Source organism: Diaporthe amygdali (assembly GCF_026229845.1).
Source record: "Diaporthe amygdali strain CAA958 chromosome Unknown NODE_4_length_2575358_cov_65_588622, whole genome shotgun sequence".
NCBI lineage: Eukaryota > Fungi > Ascomycota > Sordariomycetes > Diaporthales > Diaporthaceae > Diaporthe > Diaporthe amygdali.
The window spans coordinates 163101-174776 of record NW_026517024.1 but is presented as its reverse complement, the minus strand read 5'-3'; the positions used below and the strand labels follow the sequence as shown (position 1 = coordinate 174776).

Sequence of the window (11676 nt, the reverse complement as noted above, 5' to 3'; positions counted from 1 at the left end):
GTCAATAGACAAGGTTTGCAATGAGCATATACCTTTGTATTCAAGCTTTTTAGAACCAGTTCCGACTTTGCACCTTCTCATTCGCCCTCTTCAGCAGCGGCCGCAGCTTATTCTCGGTCAAGTTGCTGTCTAGGAACTCGACCGTCCTCACAACCTTCTCACCTGTCTCGTCCATCCAGAACATGAACACATACTCGCCCTCAAACTCCCACTTCTTTCTCCTTTCTTCCTCATCCCCCTGCTCATCCGCCAGGACCTCCTCCTTGAAGTGCGCCCGGCTCGTCGCCCACACCGTGACCTGATTGCTGCTCTCGCTCTCGACGTACTCTTTCGCATACACCGGGAACCCCGTCATGATCTTGCGCAGGGCCGCACTGTGCGCCAGAAATTGCTCCTTTGTGAACGGGCCCGGGACGACCAGGGAGGCTGGCGCGAACTGGTGGGTGTGATCTGGTGCCAGGACCGAGGCCAGGGTGTCTGTATCTAGGGTCTCGAAGTGGCTGATGTACTTCTTGGCTGTTTGCAGGCGTTTCGACTCCATATTGCAGTATTTTGTGGTTGGCTATTCGTAGTGAAGCCCTTGATTGTAGTGATGCGTGTGTAATGTATATCTACTACAATCCTGACATGCTAGTCTAGATATCCCCAAGTATAGTTGGGGCATTGGGTGTAAGCAACCTTGATTGATGTCTTATATCCGAGGGATCGTTGTGTACACCTTATGGACGGAGTTAACGTCCCTCCGACGTTTGCACGATGCGAGACAAGCGAGCTAAAACCGAGGCAATGTTCTTGACCGAGAGACATGATTTCAATTAATGACAGTAGAGAAGGCAATGGACTACCTGATCTCAAACCTCTCAACGCCATCCTTCCCAACCTCCCGACTAAAGCGCGGATCCGTACCATCCAGCTCCGCCGGAGTCAACTTTAGCATCCCATCCTTGCCCCTCTCATATGTTCCATCGGCCAACAGCCCAGCTTCCTCTACTGCCTGTCCCTGCATTAATGTAGGCACGATACACTCCCCCACAAATGCCCATTTCTGATCACTCCCATCCTCACCGGCAGCATCCAGCGGCCTCAACACATACGGAACAATTCCACCGAAAAGCACAGTGACCACATCTCCCGGCCTCATCGCCGCGGGCCCGATCCCAAGCTTCCCATCCTCGCAGTGGAATACCCTCCGCCCAAGAAAGGCGTTCATCGAGCACAGGGCCCGCTCCGTGGTATACGGGCTCTCCTCCTTTTCCACGGCGGCCCAGAAGTCCTTGAAGTCGTCGTGTCGGAGGGCCTCGACGTCCCACGTGCAACGCTCGCGCCAGTAAATCAAAAACTCGCCCAGGTTGTCGACGCCCATCTTCTCGCCGTCCAGCATCTCGGTGGACTTTCGCATGCCATACTTCCCGGGCAGTGCGTTCGTAGCCGCCATGCGGAACCCACCATATTCCGCGAGGAACTCGGCCTGTTTCTCCGGGTCGTTGAAGCCCGGGACGGTGTTCTTCTCCAGCGTCGCGCTCCACGACGCGCGGACCTGACGGTCTTTGTCGTTGAGGTAGGACAGGATGATGAGCATCGCGTCCCTGTTCTTGTCCGGCAGGCCGGAGAACGAGATTTGGCCTGCCGTGAATGGTGCCGTGACGTCCGACACGGTGGTCACCTTGAGTCCTGTAAGTGTGAGCGATTTCCCATCTGCGCCGAAAGTGTCGTCGCCCGGAATGAATAGTTCTCCCGCGTTGGCGTAGTATCCATGCTCCTGTCGGAGGGCCAGTGGCTCTGCGAACAAAGACTGGTCCCATTTTGGCAGCCAAGATGGAGAGGTGGTGTCGATCTCCAGACCGTGCTGTACGGCACTCAGAAGCCTCAGATTGAGATCTTGGGCAAGCATGCGCTTCGTGGCGCTAAGATAAACCGACTGCACCTCTGCGGTATAATCCGGGTCGACGAGCGTCCCTTTCTCAGGATCATTGCCCGAGAATGGCAGTCCAAGAAGTGCGAAGATTCTGTCCCTCGGATCTGTCGACTTAAACTTCCCCATTGTTGTCGCCAGGACGGCAGATAGGTCGAGCTTGGAGAAGCTCGAAATCGCACTCCGCCTGGCGAGTGGGAGGACATATATCAGGAATGCATTGTACGCAGCAGAGATAGGCCAGTCCTGGTTTGTTGGCCACCCTCTGGTCAGCAGCCATGCCGCGCTGATTCCGACGAGGCCCCAGTCGATGGAGTGGCTACCCCAGATTATCGTCGCGTTCTGCCCAAGGACCAGTTCCTGGATCACCCAAAACCGGCTGAAGTATTCAGTCTGAAACATGGCTTGGAGGGCCGTCCAGCCATCTTCGTCGATACTAAGAGCTTCTTTTCGAGGCTCAAATGCTTCCTTGTAACTTGTAAATCGATTTGGGTTACTCGCAGGGCGCCAAGAGCGAACAATATCGCAAATGGTGGTGAAAGCCAGCTTTGCATAATTCGTCTTGTCTTGCCCGAGCCAGACGAGGACTCTTCGTGCTTTTGAGTAGATTTTGCGCATGATCGACACTTGCTGACCACGCTCAGAAAGGTCCGCTTGGTTGATGCAGACGGCATCAGCCCAGATGTATCGCCTGTGATCTGCGTGTCGAAGTCGCTTCAAGGCATTCTCGAGGTTTTTTGGAATCATGACGGTCTGACTGCGGACTCGAAGCGGCACCTGGTCCTTTGGATCTCCCCATGTATATGACATAGTTTCATATGCCACATCCTTGTCCAAGTCCACGACTTCAAGTCGTGTTTGGAGATCCGGTCCTGCCGATTCGGGCTCCACGATGAGAATCCTGATGCTGTGGTCATCTGGTAGCGGCTCGTATACCGTATCGCTCTCATGAACATCCACCTCGAGCCAGGAAGTTGTGTCTTGGAGCTGGTCGATTTCGCTGTCGACAATGTCAAATGCACATTGCTCCACAGCCTTTCCCGCCTTCAGGAAGATCGCCCTCGCGAGGTGATCAGCCTCTGCCACAAACTCAGGCACGTCGTAATCTGGAGCTTTGCTGTCGCCGCCACCTGCCGGCCCTAAAACATTTGTTTCTCTGTCCCGGAATTCTTCTATTAGCTGCATGGGAGCACCCTTTTCGCAGTGCCCCATTACGAAGACCGCTGCTATTCCAGTCTGGTCTCCCTCGATGTCATCCAATTCCGTTGTCATAGTGACCTCCTTCTCACCTTGGACCCACAGCCCCGTAACCCATGACGAAGGCTCGTCATCCGACCAAATGTGCTCCTTCCCCACAACGCCGTCCATGCTGAACGAAATTTTTGCTTTCGGGTTGATCCACACCGGGTACAGGAACGTATCTGTACGGAAAGCAGTCTTGTCGGCCTTGAGCTTCTCGGCTTTCAGGACGCCCAGGGTCACAGATCCTTCCTTGGAGGGATCAAACTCCCCGAGGTGGTCAGTCTCCGGCGCCTCCTTCATCATCCGCCACATGTCAATGAAGACATGTTTGTAGATCTCGTAAATCTCCGACCGCCATGGAGAAACAACGCTCCTCACATCAAACGGCTCTGCTGCAGCCAGAGCGGCCGGGTTGAGCACCCGGAGCTCGGTGTGTGATAGCCAGAGGCCGTGATCCCACCGCACCTCCTCAGGATCATCTGATATTCCGTTGCCAATGGCTTGTGTTATGGCCTGAAAACACGCCTTGAGCGTATTTTCCTGAAGGAGCTCCTCGTCTGACAGGGGCGGGTCCACCAGCCACAGCCTCCGGAGCATCGTCGACACTTGACGGACGACCAAATTATGCGAAATATCGATGATACGAACCACCGGTTCGCGGAGTGGCTTGAAGCCGGCATAATGATAAGAGTAATCGAAAGACATGATTCGAAGGTTTAGTGAGCGAGTCGATCAATCATTCTGGTGTTGAGTGCGGCACGATGAGGGGGCAATGGAATCGAGGGGTATGGGGCGGGTTTATACCAAGAGCTCCGCCTCAGATCTTCTCCGCGATCCTGGCGGAGTAAACTCGGTTTGATTTCCTCCATTGGCCTAGGACGTTGTTTGCGCATGATCATCCATGGCTTATGAGCCAGAAGACCCGGACAGAAATAAGCTTTCACTTATTGTGAGGGAAGTCTTGGATTGCGGTGATGGATGGTTGATAGCTTTGCATTGGAAACCCCACCATCCGGCGCTCCGATACAGCACCAACAATACAAGAATCACCAGAAAATTCCAAATTGAGAGGATCAGAAAGTGATCCACTTTCTCATCATAAAGATTTCCACGGCTGACTTAGACAAATGACAAACTAAGTTAAAGGCAAAGATCCACCCAGAAAAGCGCATGAATCTGAGACGCGATATTCAATTACTACTGTTCACACTAGGGCACCTCGCGCAGACCCAGACTAGCCGGCACTCAAATCTTGGGGTGTTGAGCAGCTTTACATTAAGGACACACTTCCGCCTTCGCTTTTCGCATTTCAGGCGCAGGTAAATACGGTAAGAGTTCCTCCACTGGTCGTTGATTTTATCGAACTGCATTTGACTGCAAGCTCAACCCGGGCCCGAGGACGACTTTTTCGACACTATTTGCCTTTGTCATCAAAGAAGAGAGAGCATGCCGAGTAGACCCAGCTCATGTGCCAGATCGATAGCTGCAGCAGCACTTTGCCCAAGATCCTCGCCGACGTACAGGTTCCCTGCGGTGCATTGGCGACTAGCATCTACGGCCAGCCCGTCGTCTGCATTTTCGACTCGAAGATGAGGCTAAAACATCGAGGTATGTTGAGGTATGAATGACCTCTTGGCTAAGTCCCGGAGGAGGTTAATAAGTCCGTATCTAGCCTTGGTATCAACGGTAGAGTAGCTGCGAGATCCGGCATAGGTGTGGTATAGGTTATTGCGCCCCGGCATTGTGGGCAGTTTCTGCCTCCGGCAAGAGAACTGTAGGGTGTTGTCGGCACAAGGCTGAGTTGTGTGAAGCACTTTTTACAAAGTGTATGCCCGTTGCCGCAATTTATGTAGACCGGGCAGTCGTAGTCGTTGTTGACATCATAGTCGTCAGCGCATACGGCGCAGCTTTGTAAGGATTCAGCGTCCAACTGTTGCTGAGTCAAACGCACACCAGTCAGCTCGACACCAAGGAGTATCCTGAGCCAATCCTTGTAGAATGTTTGCCAGCGGTTAAAGGCTGACCTCTCAACATTGTTGATTGTAGGGTTTCTTATATTTCCGTCGAGCAGTAGCTCTTGATAGCACGTTGATCCCCAAAAATCTCGCACCCAAGCGTCCCTCTGAATATCGGGGCGGAAGGGGCCAGCGTTTATATAGTCGTCCATAACAAGTAAAGTCAACCGAAATCGAGAGTTCATGTCATCGGTCTCTCTAGCAGTGTCGTCTGATAGCTGTCTGAGGTGCCCGAATTGGTTGTACCAGGGCATCATGAGAATAGAGTGGAACATCCTCCCGATATCAAGCACCCGATCCCTGGAGAGCCCAGCGTCGAGAGTTATTAGTTCGAAGATGAATGATAGTGTCCTGTCGATAAAACTCTCATTTCTGTGATAAGCATCAAGTTGGCGATCTCCCCGAAGTATATCTTCACCTCTGGCGGCCGTTATCTCAACTCGGTTCAGCTCATCTAACTTTTCCGTGTTCAGTCGTCGCAAACGAGTTTGGAAATCCAATGTGGTGAGTATAGGGACATATTCCAAAGTATCCCATGGGATGCGCGGCACGCCCGGTTTCATTGGACCTGGTAAGTCATCGGCTGCAAGGGCTTTCATGAACCCGTGATATTCTCTCACACTATCAATCCACATCTGTACTGACCACATGTTCGAACCGTTGTTCCAAAAATCAGGGGCTTGAATAGGCCACAGAATAAGACCCAGTTCTCTAACAAAGTCAGATAATAAGTCGTTACCTATACGCCTCCTGAGGGCTGTCGAAACATTATTGAGATATGGCTTCCGCTCAGACAGGTGGGTTTCGTCTCGTTGCCACATGCCCACAGGATCCTGAGTTCCGTGAGTCGTAGCGTGTCGGCACTTAAGTTCGGCCAGGACGAGTTCAATCCCCCTGTTGAGCAAACCGTCCCCGGCACCCCAAAGGTAGAATTGTTCTCCGGCTAGTTCGTCATCATCGCCACCTTCCCTTTCCAGGCGTAACTTTTCGTATTCGATATAGAATGCTAAATCCGGAAAATTGTTAAAAACGCTCTATTCTCATCACTTAAATATACTCTACCAAGTAGTGCATATGTTTGCGAAAGCCCTGTCCAAGGGCAAACAACTGTTTCAAAGGTCGATACTCACTGGAAACTGTATGTTGCACAACTGTAGTTAGAAGGTTGAGGAGGTAATGATGGTAATTGGTTATCGCCAAGTTATACGCTTCAGGGTTTCTAGCCTTGCCATCTACAGTATGATACCGCATTACAAGATCAGCTTCGCTGTGAACATCGCCTTGGCCGGTACAATCCGGGCAAGCAATTCTGTAGTCTTCCCGAATCTCATCAAGGCAGTCGAAACATCCAAAAAATGGCGAAAGTTGAGCATGTTCATCAGTTCGTCCGCGCCTCCAATAGAGTGGTAAAGCCTATAAATTATATTCTTTTCAGTATTGCTTGAATGATACACCCAAAGGAACAGTGGGGACTTCTTAAGCTCCAAAGGTGACAACAGTTAGACATACACATCGCACGATTCTATCGAGCTGGTGGCTGCAGTTCTGATAAAAGCGTCTCAGACAGATGCACCTGAAATACAGCTGTCAGAAATGCTGATCCATCCGAACAGAAACAAACAGTTACTTACATATTTCTAGTTGTTTGTTCCAAAGCTTGTTGTCTGACGACTAGGCCGACTGGAATTTTATAGATTGCTCTATTCGCGCAGCGCTTTCGGAGCTACCGTGCTAGTGTCGTGAATACACTGAACTTAGACAACTCCTAAACCCAATGTTGTGGCAATAGCGTCTCCGTAATGCTACAACTAATTCGAAACTGCTAGGTTGAGTTGTTATCCTCAATAAAAGATTCTGATGTTTGATTGATATATTGCCCTGGACTCGTCCTTGTTCGTGTGGTTGGTTTCTTTGTACATTACCTGCCCTTGTGCCGTTTTTGTAATTACTTCCATTTCCCCTTTTGCTTTCTTCCGGTTTTGGTTATCAGTTCTGTAGGATGTTAGCCTGCTTGATGACGCTTTGTTTATAACTAGTCTAGCCATATCTGAATGACCCTCAATTGAAAGCTCAGAGTTTTCTTTATGCAGTTGAAGAAATTATACATCTGCAAACGGATTGTCTTGCCATATTGATGATGACAGCTTTCCATTATCTGCAGATTTTCTGAGGAGATCTGATGTAAATATGAGGCTCGGCAGATCTGAAGCGATGACTGCGACTGAGTATAGGGTTGAGACTGACTGGCTATAATGACAACCATCCCTGAGAATGCTGGTGCGCGCATATCTTGAGCGGACGGGCCGTGAGTCTGGATGACGCCGCTCATGATGTGGGCTGCGAGGGAAAATGACGAAGGCTTGCTGTGGGTGGTGGAATTTGTCCGCAAGTTCTCTACTTCGTGTGCCTAGATGGGAAGCTCAAGGAGTTGGGCATTAAACTGCAGGCCTGGTACTTCGTACTCACCAACAGATCATGTGCGTTGAACAAGCATACCAAAGATGACACTGCACTACCTTCATGGTTTGAAGCGTGAGATGGTGTATTATTGGAGAATGGCAACCTGATTGTAGTGCTTCTCGCACCCATAGCATTCGTCTCGGGCGAAAGGGAAAATTGCTTTCGAGATGAGGTTTTTCTCATCCATCCGTTGCATTGTTGTACAACGTGCGTTTCCAGGGACTCTAGCACCGAGCCTTGTCATTTTGTTCTTTTGAAGTTGTGTTTAGCTTTGCCCCTGAGAGTCATTGAGCTGATCATCTTCATTTTGATGAAAAATTCAAAATACCCGCGCTCCATGCCTACCATGACGCGCAGAAAACACCTGCTACATATTCAAACATAGCGTACCCGATACCGCAATACCTAAAGCACCATAGGTCCTAGGCCCCTATCCTCCAACGCCCGATGGACAGCATTTTTGACTCCGGTAAAAGCTTCCATCCAGCCCTTCCTGCCCTTGCTGTCCTCGCCGTCATCAACAAGCCAATCCAGCCATCTTATTAGTTTTTTAGCCTTTTCCATGTCCCTCTCCTCTATCACGACTCGAGCAAGGTACTTTTCAAAGACCTCAACATCGTCCCTGTGCGGCCCCTCATCCTCTGTCTCCCTGTGCCATGCACTGAGCATATCCTTCACTTCTTGGACAGAGGTTAGCGAGGTTGCTGTGAATGCCACCTTGGCGGGTGGTTTCGGGAAGGCAATCTTGGTCTGACCACCGGCGGTCTCCCTCGCCCGGTCAGCGGCGCCTCGCCGCCCCAAGCCTTGTAGATTGAGGCCCAGCCCCGACCTATGAGCGAGCTTGCGACGGCGGTGGTCGGCGATGACTTCCTTACGGACCTCCTCGGGTAGCTCGGCCAGGAAGGCTTGGTCAATCTCCTCGATCTCGTCAGCTTCATTTTCCAGTGCGGACCTCCTGTTGCCCATCGTGACAAAGCTTGTCTGCATAAGTCCGGCGCTCGCGTCTCGTTGCCTCTCACGCGTCCTGCTCAGCATGCCTCGGATCCCGCCCCTGCCTCGCCCCCTTTTGGCCGGGCTTCTCTGGGGCTGTGGGCGGATGATCCGATCTCGACGTGGTGACTGTGGCTGGGCGGGCATGCTCTGTGCATTTCGACTTCGTGGACCATATTGTGCTAGCACCTCGGCCTTCATTTCATCTGGGAGTGCATTGAACACCTCAGGGTCAATGTCGGGTGGGATTTGAGGCTCTACCACCGCGGGGCTCTGATCGCGAGACTGACGCCCGCTTGGGTTCTGAAAGGCAGGAGAGCCCTCCCTTGATACTCCTGATTCAGGATCTCGACGCCGTTGCTGTGCCATTAACCGGCTACGAATGTCTTTGGGGAGCGCCGCGACGACTTCAGGGTCTGGATTCGATGGCATGATAAACTGCGTTCCCATGACGTTCAAGGGCGTATTCGCCTTGTCATCGGCCTCATTTGCCCTAGACAGGGCAAGAACAGGGTGGACAGAGGGCCCTTTCGGCTTGCGAGGAGTGAGAGGGTTGTCCGAGATGGGGTCTTCCGACACATCTCGCCTTGTCTGTTGAGCCGCAACTCTTGATTTCGCAGGGCTACCCGCATCAGAAATTTCATCGAGACCCATAGGCGCCATGGGCGCTACCACTCTCTTTGATGAGTGGGAACCGGATGTGCCAAAATTGAGCCTTTTCTGGCTCCCGTCAGGCGCTGCTGAAGGCTTGATCGGCTCCAGCCTTTGCATCTGGACACCTAGACCTCGCAGGTCTCCAGGGCTAAATTTGAAGGAACGCAGGATTGAGATGGCCTCCTTACCAATCTTTTCTGCATCATGAGTCGCAACACCGAATACTGTGCTTTTGTTGAATGTATCGCACTTCCCATGGCCCAAGTGTTTTGCAGGGTCCAGTGGAGCGTCTAGAGCCCGGCGCATGATCTTCATTGTAAGATTCGTGCCCTTGACACCCTCGTTTAACAAGCGCTTCTCCAGCTCTTGGCAGAGGTTCAAGACAAACTCTTCAGCCTCGGGCTGGTTGAGGAAGCGAATGCCCCAGTTGACTTCTGCTGACACGGATTTGCGGATCGACACATCGCCCACTTCAGCACGATCGATGCCCCTTGAGTATTCCCAAATTTTCTCGCCAGTCTTCGGGCCCAGTACAGATACCAGACGCTCTTTTGATACATCTCTGATATCCTTGACCAGTCGAATTCCTATTTCCTCCAACTTGCCGCCGATACTGTACGCCACGCCTGGTAGATCCTCCACCTTGAGCTCTCCTAGAAATTCGAGGACTTCCTCTGGTTTGATTTGGTATTGGCCCGCCGGCTTCGCTTTACGAAGTGCAACCTTGGCGAGAAGAATGTTTGCGCCGATCCCCACGGAGACGTGACACCCCGTCTTTTCCCTAATCCGCTTGCGTAGGTCAGTGGCAAGCTCATTTGCACCTTCTTGTTCTCTCCAGATGCTGCCTTCAGAGACACCATGGCCATCAGACCCTGAAGCGGCCAGGACGAGCATGGTGATGTCCACTAGAGCTTCATCAATACTGACACTCTGGACGACACCACCCACTTCCAGTATTGCCTCGTAGAACAGCCTACTCGCCTCCTCGTAGGCAGGAAAATCATATGGCAGAACCTTGATGTCCGAGCAAAGTTCCAACGCTCTTTTCATCCACATTCCATTCTTGACACCAAACTTTCGCGCAGGATAATTACAAGATGCAATCTCTGACCCTGTTCCGGTGCCGTGTGCCACTACAGCGGGCTTGTCGACGTACTCGGGTGCACTTTTGAGCGAGACCGCGCAGAAAAAACTATCAAAGTCGACGTGCATAACATACCGCCGAGCTCCAGGTCTGCGCTTGATGATCTTGGTCGTGCCGCTGCCTTTTTCATTGGCGAGCCTTTGCATCTTAGACTTTAGTTCTGCTTTCCATGTGGATAGGTGATGTAGACGACTCTCAGAGTAATACTGCTTCAGGAAATCTGGATTCGCGGTTGAAGATTTTCTTAGTCTCGGATCGGACAGGAGCCATGCGTTGTGCTCCTCGGAAGTCAGAGCTGAGTCGTGGGATATAGGGCGGGATGGATCATTTGGTTCGTGTGATATTTGCTTGGGTGGTTGCGAGACTTTTTGATCCTGAACAGAACCATGCAGCTCTGAAGAAGGGCTTCCTGCCTCCCCGAAGCTCACAGCAGTATCTGTATCCACGCCTGTCTCCAGTGTTTCCTCTGGTACGGGAGACGAGGTTTTCAAGTCTGCCATTTCCAGGTCTTTCAGAACATCATCCCCGTACTCATCCTCGATGCTTTCAAGTGTCTGGAGTTTCGAAGGAGCATACTTTGATGGCGTTGGGGTTTGTACTGTGGCAGATGAGCCTGGGAAGGAACCCTTGTTAGCCGGAGTCGTAGGCTTCTTGAACTGGCTTGTGTAGAAGCTGCTCTGAATCTGGTCATTGTAGCCTCTTTGCGGCGTGTTCGCTTGTGAAGAGATCTTGCCATCTTCACCGAACTTGATGACTTTCTGCCTCGGACCCTCATCGATCACCCGGTAATCTGACCACGGTAGCATACGGCCCGCAGCAATCGAGTCTACAACCCAAGCTGGTTTCACTATTCGGTAGTTACTGAACTCCGTAGCCTTTTTTGGCGTGAGTGACGAGGCGATTATGTGAGTGGCCATCGTTTTGGAGTCCAAGTACTGCAAGAAACCTGCGCCATGTTCGACGAGCTGCTTGTGGAGGATGTGCAGGGGCGGTTGTGTGTATCCGGACACATGAGCAACGACGTTTTTGAAGATCTGGGCCTTACTGCTTCCTTCACGAAGCTCGGCATCCAAGTTCTGAAGCTTGATCTTCTTGCGCCGGAAGTAGTCGGAAAAGCCCCCAAAGGCGCTACCTTCGTATTCCTCGCCGGTTTCATCGGAAAAGGTGTGGCCCTCGATGCGCTTACGCACCGCGTTCGAGTTCTTGTCGAGACGGCTACCCATTGTGAATGAAGCTCAGATGGCCTCGAATATCAGCAC

General features: G+C 51.7%; 4 protein-coding genes across 4 annotated transcripts; all 4 read right to left on the bottom strand.

Moving 5' to 3' along the window:
* Positions 1-49: 49 nt before the first annotated feature.
* On the bottom strand, positions 50-541 carry J7T55_008227 (uncharacterized protein; the record flags this gene model as incomplete). Its single annotated transcript, XM_053138524.1, has 1 exon — positions 50-541. One exon carries the CDS (start codon positions 539-541, stop codon positions 50-52), a length of 492 nt encoding a protein of 163 aa, XP_052997506.1.
* Positions 542-841: 300 nt separating this feature from the next.
* On the bottom strand, positions 842-3859 carry J7T55_008226 (heterokaryon incompatibility; the record flags this gene model as incomplete). The annotated part of the gene is made up of 1 exon (XM_053138523.1): positions 842-3859. The coding sequence occupies one exon, from the start codon at positions 3857-3859 to the stop codon at positions 842-844; it is 3018 nt and encodes a 1005-aa protein (XP_052997505.1).
* Positions 3860-4584: 725 nt separating this feature from the next.
* J7T55_008225 (uncharacterized protein) lies at positions 4585-5819 on the bottom strand (the record flags this gene model as incomplete). Its single annotated transcript, XM_053138522.1, has 2 exons — positions 4585-4724; positions 4976-5819. 2 exons carry the CDS (start codon positions 5817-5819, stop codon positions 4585-4587), a joined length of 984 nt encoding a protein of 327 aa, XP_052997504.1.
* A 2215-nt stretch (positions 5820-8034) lies between these two features.
* On the bottom strand, positions 8035-11640 carry J7T55_008224 (uncharacterized protein; the record flags this gene model as incomplete). Its single annotated transcript, XM_053138521.1, has 1 exon — positions 8035-11640. The coding sequence occupies one exon, from the start codon at positions 11638-11640 to the stop codon at positions 8035-8037; it is 3606 nt and encodes a 1201-aa protein (XP_052997503.1).
* Positions 11641-11676: the final 36 nt, after the last annotated feature.